This window comes from Aquila chrysaetos, chromosome 17 (assembly GCF_900496995.4).
Source record: "Aquila chrysaetos chrysaetos chromosome 17, bAquChr1.4, whole genome shotgun sequence".
NCBI lineage: Eukaryota > Metazoa > Chordata > Aves > Accipitriformes > Accipitridae > Aquila > Aquila chrysaetos.
In genome coordinates this window covers 28,974,857-28,994,920 of record NC_044020.1, presented here as the reverse complement: position 1 = coordinate 28,994,920, position 20,064 = coordinate 28,974,857, and the positions used below count along the sequence as shown (strand labels likewise).

The 20,064-nt window shown below is 40.4% G+C and overlaps 1 protein-coding gene across 2 annotated transcripts in view; it reads right to left on the bottom strand.

Annotated features, from left to right (window-relative positions):
* The window catches only part of SCUBE1 (signal peptide, CUB domain and EGF like domain containing 1), a 254,966-nt gene that overhangs the window by 49,013 nt on the left and 185,889 nt on the right, over positions 1 to 20,064 (bottom strand). For both annotated transcript variants that reach the window (XM_030041173.2, XM_030041174.2), the window contains one exon: positions 8,295 to 8,417. In XM_030041173.2, the coding sequence (XP_029897033.1) occupies positions 8,295 to 8,417 (123 nt within the window). The remainder of the gene's footprint in view (positions 1 to 8,294; positions 8,418 to 20,064) is intronic.

Below are 20,064 nucleotides of genomic sequence, written 5' to 3'. Positions count from 1 at the left end.
TCCCATCTGCCCTCCCCACATTAGGTCTTATCCCATTAGAAATTGATTTAAAGCCTAGATTGTCCTTCCAAGGAGCAGCAACCAAAGAAAATTCGCCTTTAACTTATGATAACACTGTGATGCGGAGAGGAGGAATGGAGGTGGGGAGGATGTATTTGTTTTCATGTTTCAGCAGACTTAATTGCTACAACCAACATGGGAGATACTATCAGTTGGCAAACAACTTGTACTGGCTAGAGCTGTTTTTACTTCATGCCTGGGGCATTTATTGTTTCTGGGTATGATCCTGCAACCCTTTTTTTCTCACAGAGGCAGACTGTACCACTATTCACAATCTCACTGACACTAAGAGTAAGCACCATGTGCAACAGAAAGGATTTGAAAAGTATTGCTTTTATTGACAGTGTAACATGTTGCTTCCCAGCGGAGTATTTTTTTAATCTGATGCTAGAAGCAATATGGTGCTTGTCATAAGCAAGATATTTTTGTAAGGCTCAGTGACACAGAATGCCTTAGAGAAAATCTGCATAGGGAATGAACATCATCAGTGACAGAGAAATCATCCTGAATTTTCTTTCTGTAAGCTAGTCTGATTTCCACAAGCAGCTCCCAGTATCTCCTCCAGTGCACCACCAATTCTTCCTGGTTCTTGAGCTACACTGCCAGCTGAACCAGCACTGCTGTTTATATACCAAGTGTCCACACAATTAAACATACTGGGCCACACTCAGCTGGACTGGCTGAAAATCAGCCTATATCATATCAAGGTATTATGTATCTTACAGCACGCCTAACTGTTGCGGATGAGTATATGAGTGCATCAAGGCAAAATCACTCTCCTTCATGTGTATCACACAAACGAGTACTGATAGGGGAATGGCTTGAGTCCCTTCATCCCTTTCTCTCTCACTAATCACCCCTGCACTGGCACTGACTCACCCTGCTCAAGCAGTGTAAGATAATAAAGACCAGCCAGGTTTCCTTAGCGTGACAGCACTGTAACTCTGCTGAATACAGTAGCCTTCTCTCTGATACAAGTGAGAGTAAAATGAAGCCCTGGGTATTTTCTCTGGCTGCTGAAGACCTCGAACTTACAGCAAATGCACATGCAAACTCAGGCAAAAGTCAGTGAGGGGACTTGTAAGCCTGCTTGCTCCTCGCTCCAGACAGCAAACGCGCTCTGGGATCCCTGCTGGTACCTCCCTCGCAGGGACACAGGCAGCAGCACCCTAATGGCTTGCTAACGCTCTCCTCCCGCTACAGTTCAGTCCTGACCACGAGGGTAACAACCTCAATGACAGGTTTGTGTGCATTCAGGTAAAAATGTCTTTTAAATATTAAGAACAAAAACCCACACCAAGGTGTAAAATTTCTGCTGGTGTCCTCTTTATACCGTCTCACTGGGCTGTGAAGCTGTATGTTATTGCCACTCCAGAAAGAAGGGGAAGGCTAAATAATGTTACTTTTATTGACCATTTGCTTCTTTTATGTATTTAATGGGGGCAGAAAAGGGAGGGGGTAGACCAACAACAAAACCTTCCGTCATTTTTCACTGGAAAGTTGGCCAAACCGTAATGTTAATGCATTGAATCTGAGGGGTCTGGGCCTCACCCGTTGTCTTTTAAACTGACTTACATGAAACATTAGTTCTAGCACTAATACGGATTAGCTGAAGGGTTTAATCAGTCTCTTTACTGCTGTATGGTGCAGCTGTACCCATTTAACATTTCTCACAGCTCACTGCCTCTAGGACGGCACTAGGGTATACTCAGCTATAACTCAGAGCAAGAAGAGTTGGGGGGAGTAGCAGTAAGGTAAAAAGATAGCTTGGCTTGGCTGGGAGAACCAGGACATAAAATTTTCCTGTCCTGCTATTCCAAGGAATTTCCTCAGGACTCCTGGGATTCTCCCTGTCCTCTGTTTTCACGATGCAATGAGAGAGAGAGAGGGACAGATGCTCCAGCCCTGACCTCTACTCATGCGTTTAGTTAAGTAATCTAAGATGGGTGACTGTGTCCTATACAAACCAATGCAAGGGGTGTATCCTCATCCTGAGACCTTCCTCAGGTTATGTGATTGGGACAAGGCCATTTGCTTTACTGGGTTACATGATCAAATGTGGGTGGCAGGTCACTGTCATGTAACCCAAGGGTGCAAACCTCTTTGGCCTCTTTTTTATTTTTTAATTTGGTCACTCTATGTCAAGGATGTCTGGTGATTCAGTGCTGCCAGCCTGGATGCACTGATTTATTTGGGATTAAACTGGTCCTGTGCAGTCATATTTACCATCAATGGTTCCATACAGAAGAGTATAGTGAGATCTTTGTAGCTAATCTTTGTGGGCTTCTTTAGGCCAAAAATAATTCCCACAAACACTTTCTATCTGTCCTTCCCTGTATGATTAATCCCTCATTTCATACCCATTTTCAAAATGGAGATACCATGCTGGGAGATTCAAGTCTTGCCCTTGGAAGGCTAATAGTACATATTTTGTACAAATAAGTGAAAAGGTGGATGTTATGAGAAGGGATTACATATCCAGTTAATATGGCAATGTTTCAAGACCAGGCCTGTAGGATCCTTGGATCATAGACAGTTACTGTATTTTTCAAGGTGCTATTTTTCTCTCATTCTGGAATGAAAGAAGGCTCCTCTTGACAATTATGCATTGGGAGCCCTATGTAAAGCATCCCTCTACCAACGGATCGATCATAGGGTCAGCTAGGCCTAATCACATCAAATTCTCTGGAATGAACACCTATTTGGCAGTAAAGAAAGGCCAGTTTCTCATTTACCAGTATTATTTTAGGATTGCATGGATTACAGTTCTGCGGTGCAGTGGGTTAACACAGAACGCCCGAGGCTAGGTTCAAATCTTATTTCAGATCATAAGTAAAAACCAGTTGTGGATGGCAAGAGTTGGGACACTCATCAAGTCTGCTCAGAGACAACCTGAGAAACAAAAAACCAGAGCTGGACAAGGTTGGAGGCATTCTGCAGGTCAGCATTGCAATATGCTGGCAGAGTTACTAAGAAAACTGCCTCAATATCTGCTCACAGTATCCTTGGCTCTAGCCATTAGCTCCAGTTGCTCCACTCGATGAGCATCAAGTTTTTGAGGAACGCTTGCCTGGAAGTGAAGCTGAGGAGAGAGGTAGCGGGGATACAGTGGGGCATGTAAGAAACACATTTGTTTTAAAAGAGAGAAAGAAAAGTCCAAATACACAAATACCATAGTGGATATGTTCATGTCTTTCTCTTGTAATGGGAGGAAAAAACCACCTCAAATCAGCTATACTTGGACTTCTACTGGATAGCTTTGTAGTGTTAAAAAACCCCAAACCTCTAGCAAGATGTGCCCACAGAAAATCACTAGAGGGAAAATTCAATACATCATGAAGCTAGGGGGGCAAATTCTGTTTGGGATTTCCTGTTGTATAAACCTGCACCACTGAATATCCTTTGGACAGACACCAGCACTACCAACAGCAGACTACGAGGCCCTGTATTCCAGCGCCTGGTTACAAAAGAGTCAATTGCATTCATTTAAAATCTGGTAGGAAGGTAGTAAAGAATAACCCATAGTCAAACAGGCAATACATCAAAGCAAATAAAAAATACTGTCACCTACTGTTTGTGAACACATGGCCTTAAAGAAGCCCCAAAAATGCCAGACCCATGCAGGTATTCCACATGCCCCAGAGGTACTTTCGCCTGGTGGAGCTTTTCCTTTTACAGTGGCTGTATCAATTCAAATGGTTCGTGAAAAGGCTACTTGGGCAGACTTCATCATGGCTGAACATCACATCTGTGAGATCTAGCAATCACCAAGCCCCACTTAAGCCTGCTTTGGAGGCTGTAAGTGGACCAGAATGATGCAAATGCCTTGAACTGCCCCCTGCAAAAGTTTTAAATTCCTCAGCATAGGAGGATTTGGCTGTATTTTGGACAGAGGCAGAGAGGGGCAGAGCGCGGAGTATAGATTTAGCAGGCCAAAGTATTACATATCGATCACTGGATGTTCCCACTAAAATCACTTTTTTCTGAATGTAACTCATCTGTCCAACTCTACCACTCCCTGGAGAGAGTTACAACTCTCATGTGCTGTCTCTCCTTGTCTTACTTTGCAAAAGGCAATTCCTACAGCACGAAGAGAAAATTATTTATGATAGAATTTCACACATTTTTCTGGGTGCTTAATGAAGCTTGAACTTGAGTGGAGCACAGAGACTGCTTATTGTTGAATTTTTTTCGAGATCACTGCACAACAAACAGAAACTGAATAAGCAATTAAGTTAACTGGCTTTAAAACTCATATTGGCTGAGGATTAAGGTAATTATGTCTGTGCTTACACACATTCATTGCAGCTTTAAACAGTCTTGCTTGCTGTATTGTTGCTGATGTGGTTCTAAAACTAATCTGAGTTGTTGTCCTGCTGTTAATTACCACAAAGGTTAGAAACACAAGCTCTCCTTGCTATAAATACAGCCATGTTATTTGTATTACATGCTCAAAGGAGATGCAAGCCTCTTTTGCTAGGTTTATACAAACAGATCCAACCGTTTCTTCCTGTATAAAAAAAATTACAATACCTTAGACTTAAGGGATCTGTTAAAATAATACCGAATAGATGGGTTTGGTATTGTCATACAATGATTTCACCATTGAAGGAGAAAAAAATCTATTTTTAAGTTTGCATGATAAGAGAGACTCTGGGAAAGCAGTATCAGTCTCCACAATATCACCGGCAGGGCAGTGTGGCTCCTTCACCTTCTGGGTTACAAATAAGTTCCCTTTTAAATGGCTGGAATGCAGGGGAGGGGAAAGGAAGGGAAACCCCCACATTCTCCTTGTCTAACAAGGAGCCACATCGTGAGAACCACTCCCTAGCAGAAGTAATCTGTGATTGACAATGCTTTTCTTTGCAGCCAGGGCTAAAAATGGTTTAGCTGTAAACAGACAAATGCAGAACATTTTAATGCCCTTTACAAACACAAGGGCTGCTTACACAAGCATTCTACATGCAGGATGGCTAGCTAGTGGCACCAAGTGAGCAGCAAGCTTCAGAGTTCCTGAAAACCGATGAATTTTCATATCAGGGTATGAGCACAAACGCAGGAGAAAAAAAAAAATTCTTGTAATGGGCAGATTCACAGAGGGCAGATTCACAAAAACTGGAGGTTTATTCTCCAGGCGGTCCAGGCATTCATATGTGTGATCTTAGGCAAGCTGCTATATTTGGCTTCACCCTTCCTGCCTGAAAAACTGAGAGAAATACTTTCCTCTTCACAGAGAGGCTGAATGTGGGTAAGGCACTTGGTACAACAGGGTGGGAGCTCTGCAAACAACCAGAACAAAGTCTGAGACTTTGATACAATTTCCCTGCAATCTTAAAGTCGGCTCTGAGGTCTACAATGAAAGGACATGAAGGAAATGAGGTGAGGTGGGACAACCTCAGAATTTCACAGGGAATATGAAGGAACCTTTTTATTGAAACATGTAAAATTGCCTTGTGCTGAAGTTAATGATCATGTGAAGAAAGTTATGCAGCAGCAGCTTACTTGTATTTTTCAACCGCTTGAAAAATGTTGCTAACATGAGCTGTACCTCTGTGGCTTTGTTCTTCTTCACTGATTCTTTCCTGTGAATCAGACACAGTCACAGACTTATCCAGGGGTTCTGCAGATTGTAAAAGGGCAAGCTTACCAGCCGTCTCCACAGGCATTTTGCCTAAGGTTAGCAGAATCTGTTCCTTGATGTTAGTGATGAACTCACTTGGAGATGAACTCCCTATACACTAGGAAGGCCACCTGAACTTAAATAGGACTCAGCCCCAAACAGTGTAGACTTCTAAGGTCCTAAATGAGTATTTGGTAAACATGTTGATTCGTAACTGAAGGAAATCTTTAATTCAAAAATGAAAACCAGAGGACAAAGGCAATGTTGACAGCAAGATCATAAGTCATAGAAACTCTATTACGAATCAAAACAACAGATGTAACATGAACAGCAGCATCTTTTGTAAATACAAATTAGACTTTTCTATTATTTCATGCATTGGGAAGGCTAATATGCCCAAAATAAATTTCCCTGAATCTCTCAATGATGTTCTATGGTCAGTGTTAACTGGCTGTTACCAAAAAACCCATGGATGATTTATATTCCAGCAGTCACTAACCCCAAACCACATTTTTCTGTCAGACCTGACATTAATAACTATAGCCACTTCCACTAACTACATTCTTTTTGCAGCGGAAGAAGCAAAGCACAGGTGATTCATACACCAGTGATTTCTTGATCTATATTCACTTTCCTTCTTTATTAGCAGGCCTACTGACCGCATGAGTCACCAATTATCACCTTAAGCAGCAGACAGGAACTACATTATCACAGCGCTCCCTCCACAAAGCAGGCATCATCCCATGTTTACTGTAATCAGTCTCTGGGGCCCAAATACCTCAGACTTCAAATAGGAAATAGCTTTGTCCTCCCCATTTCACAGCATGAAGAATGAGTTACGAGTTCACAGTATGAGTTTCTGGGACCAGACGAACTTCTCCAGCCCAAAAATTCTCTGGGTTTGCACTAATCTATCTGTTACAGCAACAGATAAGCTACAGCTGATGAATCAAAGTACCATGTAGAGGCAGAAAGAGTGCCTGCCCTTGCTCACTGACAATGGAAAAAGTCAGATGGCCAGATCATGTTTATATTTCCATTTCTGATCCCGCGAGGGAGAGGAGAAGATCAGCTACTGCTTCATTCCTTGCAGGGTATGTATGTATGTACTGTTACCAGCGACTCACTCATTCAGTAGCCCACGCACATGAAGAAACAAAACTTAGTTGAACAACGTTTACAGAGCCGCTTCTAGTTTCCCGTTATCATGATAGATATCTGATTATTTATCGGTAGCTTTCAAAGTCTATTATAAGACTTTGCATGATGAAGAAACAAATTTTGCTCCAGCTCTTGCCTAACAAGAATACAGGGCTTGACTTTTCCCTTGAGTTTTTCACTGGTGTAATTACAATTACTTCAGTGGTGAAACCTCTGACTGAACCACAGTGAGAGCATGTCACGACACACGAAATACATGAACCAGAAAGTATTCCTAACTATCTCTAAATACATCATGAAGGGAATGTTTCTTTTTAACATGTTGTCCCTATTTTTAGCAGGTACATCAAAACCTGACAACTTACCCTTGTCTGTCAGGATCCCACAATATTATTTCTGTATAGTCATGTGGCACTAACTGTGCTCTTCCCATCCTGTCCCAGCTTGAAACCAACCTTGCACTGACTTCTTTGTGTCTAATCACACAGTCAGGGTGGAATAGGCTTCTCAGATGATGGAAGTAACTGATGAGATGCAGTGGAAAATTTTTTGAATGACATATGTATCTTCAGACCTTGGTTTCTCTTTTGTTGATGAACAAAGAAGCTTTAAAATACTAATGGTGCTTTGGACTTCACAACTCTTAGGTGTCCAAAACCCATGCAAATAATTATGTAGTAATAAAAAGGCAATTCCTACACAAAATTTTAATTGAATATGTCCTTCTTCTCCTTCTCTCTCTACTGATGCATGCTCATCTTTCTAGCCTTTTCTAGGAGGCTTTTAAAGAGTAAAGTTACAGAGCTCAAATGCTTAAAGTGTCATTTCTCCAAAGGTACATGGATAGTACTTAAGTTGGAAATGGTTATGCACGTAATTAGTCACAGAATATGTAACATCATATGACTTAGATAACAAATCATGACACGCACAGCAAACGATGTAAAACACACTTAATTTGAATTCTCACAAAACACCTCCATTATCCCTCCACAAACAGACTTGGTCAGGCAAAGGTGAGCTCACAAATTAGATGCCTTTTTCAGTTTAAACGTTGTAAATGCTCTATTCCAGTAAGTTACTCTAAATGACTCTGGTGTAAATAAGATGAGCCTCTGTCCCATTAAGATCATAGCAAATTAGAGGATTTGAACATAAGGCTCTTTGCCTGAGGCTATTCCACTACACCATGCGGATTTTCGCACTTCAGCAGGACACTGGCATTCCTACTACTAAAAACATTGAAACAAGACATTTCCAAAAATCTTCTAACCCAACCTCAGAAAACGGAAATCTGGTAGGTCTTTTCTAACTTTACTTTCTATGACAGGATGATTAAAACCTGTAGTACAAATGACTTAAACACCAAAAAAAAAAAAAAAAAAAAAAAAAAAAAAAATCAACTGAAAATAACATCCTCATTATAAAAAGAGTAAAATAAATGAAGTATTACCTTGGCAGGTCCGTTCATCTGTGAGCAGTTTATAGCCTTTCTGGCAGCTGCACTCAAAGCTTCCAACCGTGTTTCGGCAGAAATGGTCACAGCCACCGTTGTTTACCAAGCACTCATCAATGTCTGCAAAGAATGAACGGGCAAAAATTTAGTTCATGACAGCAATTCAGTAGTTCAGGGCAGGAGTATAGGAGTTTACTCAGGTCCCCAAGGAGGCTGCTGTCTCTGTTAGGGATCAGGTTGGTCAGATATATCCCTTCCCAAACCTTTCTTACAGGGCTTACAAAAGAGCTATGGGCTGAGTTGTTCTGGAGACAGAGGTATTTCTCTCAGAACTGGAACCACCAGATGACCCAGGCTGAGGCACTTTGATGTTAAAGAACATTCAGGGAAGCTTCTTTGTAGATGTAGTGGTCTGCTTGACAGAAGACTTCAGCCTGTGTAAGATGTGAATCTCTTACCTTACACCCGAACTATCAAAACCCAAGAACACATGAAAAACTGAAATAACAACAAACACGAAGTAAAACATATTTGAATTCTGAAAAATACTTCCATTATCCCTACATAAACAAATGTAGGGATACATTTGTTTGGAATTAGCATTATATGCTAGTTTGTCCATTATGAACAGTGTCACTGAATACCCATTTTCATGTCTAGTTTTCTTGATTTGATATAATAGAAGAGCAACTGCAAGTGCATGTGAAATGTTGCTTCTTCAGTTGTTCTGAAGGCTGAACCCCTATTGCCTTTATTTGAAAGCCATATATATGTATGGAAAATGGGATCAACGGCTCTTACTTTAAATAATGATTACAAAGCACATTGATGAACTTGATAAGACCTCTGTTCTGAATTTCAGACTGATGATTCTACTTCCTCCACCTTATAACTTCTCCCAAAGGTGTTGAAGAACTGGAATGACCAGTCCCTTTTCCAACCCATAAAAACTTGTGCAATAAGTATATAATAGGTCACAGAACCTCATTTGAAATACAGGGCACCTTTCCACGCTCCCCCCACCCCCCTCCTTTATAAAACCATGGATCCACATTTATTTGAAAAAGAAGTACTTTTTTTTTCAGGAGAAGAACAGTGCCAAAAAATAGCTCTTTTTAGGGATGCATACACTGAATAAGTAATATGACATAGAGCCTTGGCTGCTCACTTCTGGAAGTGAAAATAAGATCTCTCGGAAAACCGAGTGGAGAGTGATGTTTCCTGTTGAAAAGCCTCTTGCTGTAGGAGCTTTGAGACTTCAAGGTAACAGCTCGCCATTTAAAAAGCAAATCTTGCAAAATGCAAAGCTAGGTGCCAAAAGAGCTAATATGTGGAGATGGAAATTTATCAAAGACAGCATGATTCTGGTGAATGAAGGGCACATTTAAAAATGATTTGAATTCAGGATGACTTTTAGTGGATGTCATTCATTCATTTTTGAAAACATATGATTACCAACATGGGAGAGTAGTATGGCTCTTACCATGTTTCTGCATGTAAAATATAAACAGCAGCAAGAGGAGTGAGGCAGTAAATCTAGAAACTCTAATAGCTGAGAGGCAAATTCAGCCCTCTTTTCTAAACGGCACTTTGCTGCACTGACATTGACAGAAATATGCTCAGGAGGATGAACTAGTCAAATAAGCAAGAACAATGTATATTGTTATAAAGGGTTGCTTATGAGTTGCATTTGTGGCAAAGAGAAAGCATATTTGCTCTGAGACCCTCTGAACTAATACTACTGCTTATTACTTTTGTGTCTGGTTCTGCAGAGGAGTGGCTTTTGCATTCAGTCCTATTAAAAGCACAAGGGTAAAATGGTAGGTAGCAGCTGTGGTGGTATTATGCCCTGAGTGCTTTGCACAAAACTAGCTCAAATCTTTATGTCTCGGGTAATAAAGTTCTCAGAATGATCTGAAACCAGGAGCTGTGTTTGTTGTCTGTGGTCCTCCAGTTTTGGTGATTAGGCTAGCCAGGAACAGAAAACCTTAGGCTCCCAATCTGATAAAGCTGGTGAAGAACATACTGAGGGCTGCTCTGCATAATACCATGAGACTGGAGGCAGCAACCCATTTGGTCTCAGCTGTCATCACCAGCACAGGTCAAGATCAGCAGTGAAAACACAAGACTTGGCCCAATTCCTTCAGGCTGGCATTTCCATTTGCAGAAGTGATTCCTCTCAGCTCCAGTATGTGCAACTGGGACTGCCTTGCAGGTCTTATGATGGACTACCACAACAGTCCCATCCTTTTGCACAGCACAGGTGTACCTAAGTAGAGTTTAGCTTGCCCTGACAAAACTGTTGGACAAATGGAATTGTGAATTAAAATTACTAATATATTATGCATCATAAGCACACTGAGTAGTCATCCATCATGAAGATCTCTTTTCCCCATGATAAGAACAACATGACCTTTGGGCTACTCTGCTGCCTGAGACCGCTTGAAGCAGATATTACTTGCAGCCTGTCAAACACCATTCTGAAGTAAGGATTGATGTTTTAAACGATGGCCCCTGGATTTCACATGTTAAATTCCAAATTCCAGTCTCACTAACTTTCTTTTCAGGGTCTCTGAAGACCATGAGGGACAAAATTGAAACCCTCCTGGCCTCAGAAGGTAGATTTGAAGTTGTTAATCGTTGTAATTCCACTGACAATGCAGCGTATCAGTTTTACACCAGCAATTCTTTGAGAGTAATTCTGAACCAGGATCTGGGTAAAACTGGGAGAGTCCACAGGAAAAGAAAGTATTTATTCATTTCTTCTAGCTGGAAAACATGACGTGGCCTTTTGAAACCAGGACCATCAAAACAGAATAGAGGTCAAAACTGTTAGCTGCAAAAACATTCTAAGCAACACAAACAGTACCAATGTCTCGGCTTTCACTGTATTTCTTTCCACGGCCATAGCGAGACTGACAAGGCATGTAAAAATTATTTCACTCTATGGAGAGCAGTGCATTGCTGGGCATGTAAAAATTATTTCACTCTGTGGAGAGCAGTGCATTGCTGCATTTCACTTGGAAGAGAGCAGTATCCAACCGTATCACGTCTAACTGGTTCACAGAAATTGCACCAAGTTTATATCCCCACTATTTTTCTTTCCATAGCTATAAATAATTCGTGTTATGAGCCATGTGAAAATAAATTATTCCACTGTGTGAGAAGGTGAGGCCCCATTTATCTTTAAACTGACTGGTACCCAACCTTGTCAAGTGCCTGTTTGAACTTCACAGAGAGTATGCATGTCTGCTTATCATGTGGGGAAAGAAAACACAGTGGAAACCCATCATGGTATCTCTATGAGCTTTGAAATGATTCAGTCAAAAATCCCCATACTATTACTGGCACTGTCTGTAGAGGAGTCATAAACCTGGTGTCTTCAAACATAGTTCTCAAGTGGGTCCTTTTCAAGTGATGACACAGGTTGCAGAAGAATGGCTCAAACTTTCCACAGTGCTCTGCTCCCCTGTATCCCCAGGAATGCAAAAGTACATAAAGAACTGTATTCCTCCACGGGGGGTTGTATGTGAAATGCCCTGATGACCAGTGTTCAGACAATGTGCCGGTCATTTCAGACTAGGAGGTCTGATGGGCTCTCAGTGCATTAGCAATGAAATCCCAAAGGATTTCTCTTAATGCAGTAAGTCAATATTGTTAAATGATACCTTGCTCGTAGAAGCTGCTGATCTGCTACAAATACCAACTGATGTGCCCAGCACAAATGGGACACATGCAGAAATGGAAAATACAGGCCAATGAAAAACCACAGAAGCATGAAAATTTACTAGTCAAAAATGCCAGGTGAAGCTATGGCGTAACAGGCAATTAAGCACTCAAGCCTCCCATTAGCCCTGAAAATGGTTCATTCCCCTGCCCCCATACAATTACAAACAAACAAAAGCAAACATATGATTTGCACAAAGGTAGCTAAAACCTTCTCTGAAGTTGTAATATTTGGGGGAAAAAAGCAACCATCGTAAATATTAGTCTGGAGACGGAACCCAGCAACACCATCACAAAAGCTGTGGGCCCGTCTGAACCCCGACACAAGCCCTGGGCTGCCTTGCTGTTCACAGATAGCGAAGTTCCACTCCAGGTTCTGTGACCCCCTGTCGTCTCTATGTGCACTGTTAAATACAAGTCCCCGCCTCGAGCAAATCCCGTAAGCAAAGGCCTGCCACCGAGACAGACACTGTGGTGAAGTCAAGCACGACTACTCTCCCGGTCTGCTTAGATGACCCTAGAGCCTTGTGGCATTTTCTGGTGAGTCACAGCTTTGGTACACAGATCCAAGTACTCTTTTAAAATGCCCATTCTTTGTAGTTATGTCACAAAGCTCTCTATATTCTTTTGAAGACTCAAAAGCTAATTTCAGAAGAATGGAAAGGGCAATGATTTTAGAAGTATGAAGGAGGAATAAATATAATATTTCTGAAGTAAGTGATTATCCTAAGTTTTCTGAGGATCTCAAAATATGAGGGAGTCAGTGGAATCAGCTTTAAATAAAGCTTTTCAGCTTTAAATAAAGGAACAGAAAATCAGATGCTTTGTGATAAGCTGCATAGCCATAATTTGACTAGAGGAAACAGGCAGTCCGTTATTTTTCTTTTCATGTCCTTGTGAAGATTAATGGGAATGACTGTTCCTGTTCCACTTGTACCTTTCTAAAATCTGCTCAGCGTAATTCAGATTTGGAAGGACCTGGTTCTGATCAGGGTGTGGGTGTGCACGCAGGTGCGCGCGTGTGCATATAAACTCACAAAGATTTACCTTGCTGCATACAAGTCAGAGAACAAATTTAAAAGTAGGGATTTTAGGCAACTTAGAATTTAACATTTCATACAAGCTGCTTAAAGGCAACTGAAAAGGTAATCAATGTGCAATCTTCACTTAGCTGTTGAACAATTATGGATATGGAGATTTCCAAAGCCTCATCACAGGCGGAAGTGAGGCTTCTCCTCTCAATGGCTGGACAAATATTTGAACTGATTGCGACTGTCTAATCCTTTGCAGTTTTAAAATGCTACCTAGCTCCAGAAAAATAATATACTCCCAGATCAACCTAAAGTAATTACAGAAACTTCAAACCCTTCTTGTTTTTATTAATGACAGCATGTTAGGATTACTAATGCTATTTACCAGCATTCAGTGGACATCAATATAGATATATTTTGTGCAAAGTGGGCTGCTAGTTCTTCTTATTCCTTGCTTTCATAATTTTCCTTTGCTTTTCTTTCCTTTTCTTTTCTCATGCTTCTACAAATCACCACTGTCCCCTAAACCTTTTAACTAGTGTTGCCTTGTTGACACAGGTATAAGTTCCCTGATGCACACAGACCACAAAGTACTTTATAAAGCAACCATACAACTTTTTAACCCCATGTCAGAGGTGGGGAAATAGAGGCACAGAAAAACAAACTAACTGGTCCAAACTTGAATACAAGCCCAGTGCACAACCCAACAGGCTACCTTGCTTAGACAGTGTGTCAATATACATGTTGTTCGACATGTTGCTCTACATTACAAATATTACTGAAGCCACCAATGCTCAGATTGCAATTGTTTTAATATTTGCCTGTCACTTTGCAATAAAACTTGAAATATATTAAGTAACTCGGGATTAACATAAACATAACCTATCAGGCTACATTTGCAATGCTCTAAATAACATTTTCCACAGTGTTTTAAATAATGTATGCCAGGGATGTTTTATTAAGGTATAAAGATAATTTCATATCCTCAGACTCATTGGACTCAGTGCCACTGTGAGAAAATGTAAGTCAAAGTCGAACTTAGGTTCTGCTGTTCTCTCCAGAAAACATCAAGCCAGCTGTTGTCTGGTAGTTTACAGGGAGTTAGAAGTCATAATTCCAGATTTACAGTGGGTTTATGGGCAAGTTGTAACAGCTCTTTACTTTACTCCATCTGTATAATGGGGTATTGGTAATTATCACTTGATATTTTCAGGACCAATACCTTAAAATGGATTATTCTAATTGAACAAAACATTCTGAATCAAAATAATTTACTGTCAAAATTTTTTAGTCAAATTACAGTTGTTTTTAATTGGTGGTCTGGGCTTCTGAATGGTTTGATGCAGCAGCCTGTTCCATGTTGGTAGTGTTTTGCCCTGGAAGATTTTATGAATATGTGCAAAACTGTACAGCATCTTTACTTTAGGAAGTAGTCGTGCTGTTCCACCACTTCACCTGTGACTGCACTCTCCCAGTGTGGTTCATTGCCTCTGACATGTTTTGCATGTTTCAGGGAGGACTAATTCTATTTATGCAGTGTTTTCTACTTGAGGATTTCAAAGGCCAGCATCTTATCAGCTTCATTGCATTAAACCTACACAACACTTCTGCAGCACAGATAAATTTAATTAATTCTCCTTTAACAAATGTGAAACTGAGGCAGGTAGGGTAGTGTGTGAATTCCCTGCATCAGATAGCTACCAAATGAAGTAAGGCATATATTACAGCACCTCTAATTTGAGTTTTGCACTTCAGTGACATCCTCATTTTCCCTCCCACAGTGCTAATTAACTGTAATGTATGATAATCATTACTGAACTGAAGTTCCACCAAATAGCAAATGAAGGTTCTCTGTTTAATTAGCTTTATGGCTAGGTTGTGGGGCAAGGCATTTTCCTAATTAACAGAATTAAAACTCGACTGGGCAGACAGGAATGAGTGTAATTAAAATTTAATCTCCCTCATCCTGAAAACAGGCTGCCCACAAAATAGAGAGCTTTGTGTAAATGCTCTTAGAGCACAGAAAGGTTGAGGCAGGTTTCAACACATTTCCCTTATGTCACTTTCTCCATTTTCACCTGTTATCTTTGCAATTTTACGAAGAAACCTGTCTTCCAACACAGATGGTAATCTGTCACATACGGATTTAGGTGTCAGCTATTCTCCTCCAGGACATATCCACTCTGACATTATCCACCAACCAATCAATAAAAGAGTCTGCCAGGCTGCCAAGAGATCAATCACCTTGTAAAACAAACATTATGTCCTATTATTTTCTTATTACAGTTAATTAGATTTATAAAACACAAAAAGCTTCAAAAGTGAAAAACTTAGAAATGCTGTCAGAATAGTTTAGGCCCTGATTTCTCATTTGTGAAAGGGAAGGGATTTACTAAATCTAATGTGAAAAGAAAGGATTTTCATTTACAATTTTTGCTGAACACTGAATTCTTTTTTAAACTTAAAAACATGTTAGTGCAATGCTACGAACCCAAACAGGGCAAGCTGTCTTAGGCTGTGACACCAGAATGTGAAGTGGACTGGAGACATAAAGAAAGACACTGACAGAGTCTTTTACTGTCTAGGCTGAGCTAAATGCAAAAACTACCCCCCCCCCCCCCCCCCAAAGCCATAGGAATCCCAGAAAATAAAGTTAGTTTCCCTCCTACTGTAACATTTTATCAATCAAAATGCTTTTTGTAAAACCCTGGAGAGACAGAAATAAGATCCCATCTGTACTTGGGGACAACAAATAACGTCTCTCTGTTTTACAAAGCTTGTGGAAAGTACAGTACCTCAGACTCTGGGAAACTCAGATGGTAACAATGACCATGGAAGTACATGCAGACCTGGAGGCTGTCGTTAAAACGGTGGTACAGAACTGTGCAAATACATTGGGCTGACTACTTATCTACTTTAATTATTCACACAGCCACTATGGCCACAATAATTCTATGTTTAATGTTTCTGCATTTTATGCAGGAGGAGCTGAGACAGAAGAACTATATGGGTTGCTGAAGGTTACACACAACAGCAGCAGTAAAGGAGTTAATTCAGTGTTTCTTAAGGTATAAATCAGACAAAACTGGGGAACTGACATCCCTGGGCATTTTCTCTGTACTAGGTCTCACTAAAAAACAAGGCCTTGCTCTTACAGTATTCAATTTTTCCATGTAATCTCAATGAAGAGCACAGGGGCAAGTGAGCAAGCTGTGCACTACTGGACCAAGATAGAAGAATCCCTAGACTTAGCATTATTAACTCAATTTACCTTTAGTCATAGTTGTTTTCATTTCTCCCCTTGGAATTATTATCTGCTCAGGAAAGCTGTGTGCTTATTTCCTAGAATTTCAGTTTGCTTCTAAAAATTTTGTTGGATTTAATTAAAGAAAATGTAAAAATAAAATTGGTATTAAGGACAGCTGAAGATACAGATGCTCTCTCTAAAATTCCATTGAAACTACGCTGGCTTTCCTATGATAAAGCTACTTCTGCTGAAAAGGACAGCTGAACACAATTAGCCCATGATAATTCAAATGCCTCATAGCTGATAATGAATCAAAGAAATTTGGCTGGAGACTGAAAATTAACCCTCCAAAACTTTTTGAAGATATTACTTCAACCAACCGGGGATCTGTTCTGTACCAGGGAAGACAAATGCATCGCTGAGAGCAGGATCTAGCCATATAAAAAACAAGCTGTATTTTATGATGAAAAAAGCAATAATAAAAGAATGAAAAAAATACTGTAAGTTTTGAATGTTGGTAGCTATGATTATGTCAGTAGTCAACTCCCAAATTACAGAAAGCACAGCGCACTTTTACATAATAAACTGTGGCTGCTGATCCTCAGGGAGCTTTATATAGTTGAATAAATGCAAGGTCTTTTCAACAACTGAAATGCAAAATATGACCCTCCCAAGCATTAATTTAAAGGATTTGGCATTTTCAAAGGGGAGGTTCACAAAGACAAATAACAACTGCAAGTTTCCAGGGAACAGGGATATTGCCTAGTCATGAAAAAACCCTAACTTAGTACACATGAATTTATTTTGTGGGGATAGATGAAACCCTTGGGAGGGAATGAAACTGAGTGAGTTACATGGCAGCTGACCCAAGTCTGCAATTTTTTAATGGAAGATAATCTGTTATATTATATTTGTCTGTCGTGAACAAGTCTACAGAAGACAAATGAACTGTATGACTTTAACCTAAAAAAAAATAAGGCAGCAATTCCCCCCAAAATAGGGAAGGGGCAGTGAAAGTTTCATACACATTCTGGATTAGATAAATTTGCAGCAACAGTTAGAATGCAGATGTTATCCACAGTTTTCTTTCTTGGCTTGTGCTCTCCGCCCTCTCTTCTTTTTTCTGTCTTCCATTCCATTTTCTTCCTTCTGACAAATTTCACCTGTGTTGGTATCTGAAATTTGCATTTCCTGTCATTTTTTTAAATCCCATGGGTTTATAATTTCATTTTTCCTCACTGTGGCCTGGAACTTCAATTCTCTCTTAGAAAGTCTGGATCAAATTATGTCTATGTATCTCAAATTCGCCGTTCTGATGCCCAGTCGACATACATACCCATCGGTCAGTGTCCAATTCTTCATTTTTCTGATCCCCTCGCTAGGCTTCTGACCACCTGCAGCCACCTACCACCAAGAGTTTTCTATCTTTTCCTCCCCCAAATCCCACACATCTTCTGCTGGTGACCAGCACCTGCCTGTCTCTCCAACACCTCCTCCACCTCCTACGGCTTCACCACCAACTCTGCTGACCCTTCTCCTCTCTCTGTGCCTCCCTCTGTCCCTCAGTCGGACAGACGCTCTGTTGTCACATGCCAGACTTGCCTCTGCACCAACAACAGTCAACTCTCTCTTTTCTTTCAAAAAGTGGGGAAAAAATTGGAATCCTGAGTCACCTCCCAGTCTTATCAAGCCTTGAAACAGTTGTTTCCAGGGCAGCAGCGCTGGGCCCGATGACTATGGCCCCCTCACTGGACGTGACACGGAGCTTTCTGCTGAGCTGCTGCAGCTGCCTCCAGATGCTGTTACCGTCTTCCTCACATTGGGTTGATCTTAACTTGTTTCTTGTCTTGAGACTGGATAACATTGATGTGATCACTTAAAATGACTGTGGCCTCAGCAATAAGGCTATTGCAGACAGGCCTCAATGTCTGCTTCTTTAACCCACATTTAGGTAGCTATTTTGAAAATGTTTTTGTAGCTACCTGGGAGCTTGTGCTCTGGTCTGAGTTCCTAGTCTGATCCATCTCTTCTAAAACAAGCAGCTCTTTTGATAAACTGAACTTGACCATTGCTCTTCCATCAGTTACTCAGTTTTCCCTCTCTCAATCTTGATCTTTATGAGGTTTTTTTGGGACACAGATGGTCTTGCATCTTGCTTAAGCCCTACCAAAACAAAAATAACCTCAAAACTGCCTCTGTTATTTAATATTCCCTTTTGGCTTTAGTCTTGCATTTGTCACTCCTATCAAATAAATTTAGAAAATTTCCTTTGCATCATCTTCTTTCACCAACTACAAGTCTACCTGTTATCTCTGTAGCATAATCCATGCAGATGGTTGATTCGTATGCCAAAGAATTCCCCGTAGAAGCATTTACTGGGTTGCACTATAACACAATCTTCTCAGTGCTTTCCCAAAGAGGTTACAAAGTGTGTGTTCTCAGAAACTCTTGCCAGTACTCAAGCACTGAACAGGACCACTGTTTTCATGACAGAAGTCCTAATTTTCCTCTCATTTAATGTTGTTTTTGTTACTTTTTTCTTTTGTTAGGCAGCTGCATCTATTGTTTCATAGTCCTAAATCACCCACTGGCTGCCTTTGGTTGCTTCTTTGGCACAAATGCCTCTTATTTTCTCAATCATATGGGTTTTGTCAAAAGAAGAGGAGAATTAGGAAGTGGAAGACTCAAGGAGATCCTTTGCTGCTGCAACATCTAACAAGAAAATCTGTTGGTTTCTGTAAATCACTTGAGCAGTTTCAGATTCACACAAATTTGCCTTTACCAAGAAGCTATCTGCTTGCTTCCTGAAAATGGCATGTGATCTCATGACGCTTTAAGTATGCAGAAGCACTGGAAAATGGTCAGAACTTGCCTGTCAGAAGGCAATTTAAAGAAAATTCAGCTACTTTAATTGCACATTTAATTGCACATTTAATCTGTGCATCACAAATATATAGAAAATGACTATTTTCATTCCTCCTAAAAGCACTAGTCTAGTTACTGGAAGACCCACATTTTCATTATCATCATTCTTCACATCAGTCTCATGTTCATGAATTTATTTAGGTGCTGACTTCTCATGCAAGGTAAAGACGTTCCTCTGTCCATTCTCCATTCTGTGTCATATAATTTACACATGCAAAGATAGAAGAGGTTTTTGTATTTAATTTTTTTTCTTGTTTTTAGGATAAAAGACAGACCTCAGCCTTGTGTTCAGCATGGAGAGGGCAAAGGTATTTTTTGTTTTGATTCATGGCTGCAGTAGCTTGTGATTGTATTTGATCTCTTCTATTTTCTGATAGCTCTTTGCTTACATATACAGAGAAGCAAATGGTGTTTATATTTGAACATGCACTTATGTCTAATTACAAACACTGGGAGAGTAAGTTGTAGTTTGAAAGCAGAGTCATGTAAGGGGTTTGATGAAAGTACAGTTGCTGTATAATGAATTATGAAAACTAGATCTCGATTTGACTCTTGGGAAGCTTACTCTTGGTTTAAGTTGATGAGAAGCAGGGAGAAAGCCATCAGGGAAAAAGAATGGCTCAAAATAAACCACTTCAGTAAACACTTACGGGTTGTTAAAAGATAACACATACTTCAATAACTAACTTCTAAAATTTTATGCCCTGACTCCAGACAGCTTGTGGACTGCCTCTGACATAACAGGCTATGGCCTGCTGTTGATAAAAATCAAGGAAGTCTGATTCCTCTGAAGTAGGACGTTCTTCTGAGGGAGTGGCACAGAAGGTAGAAGGAAACC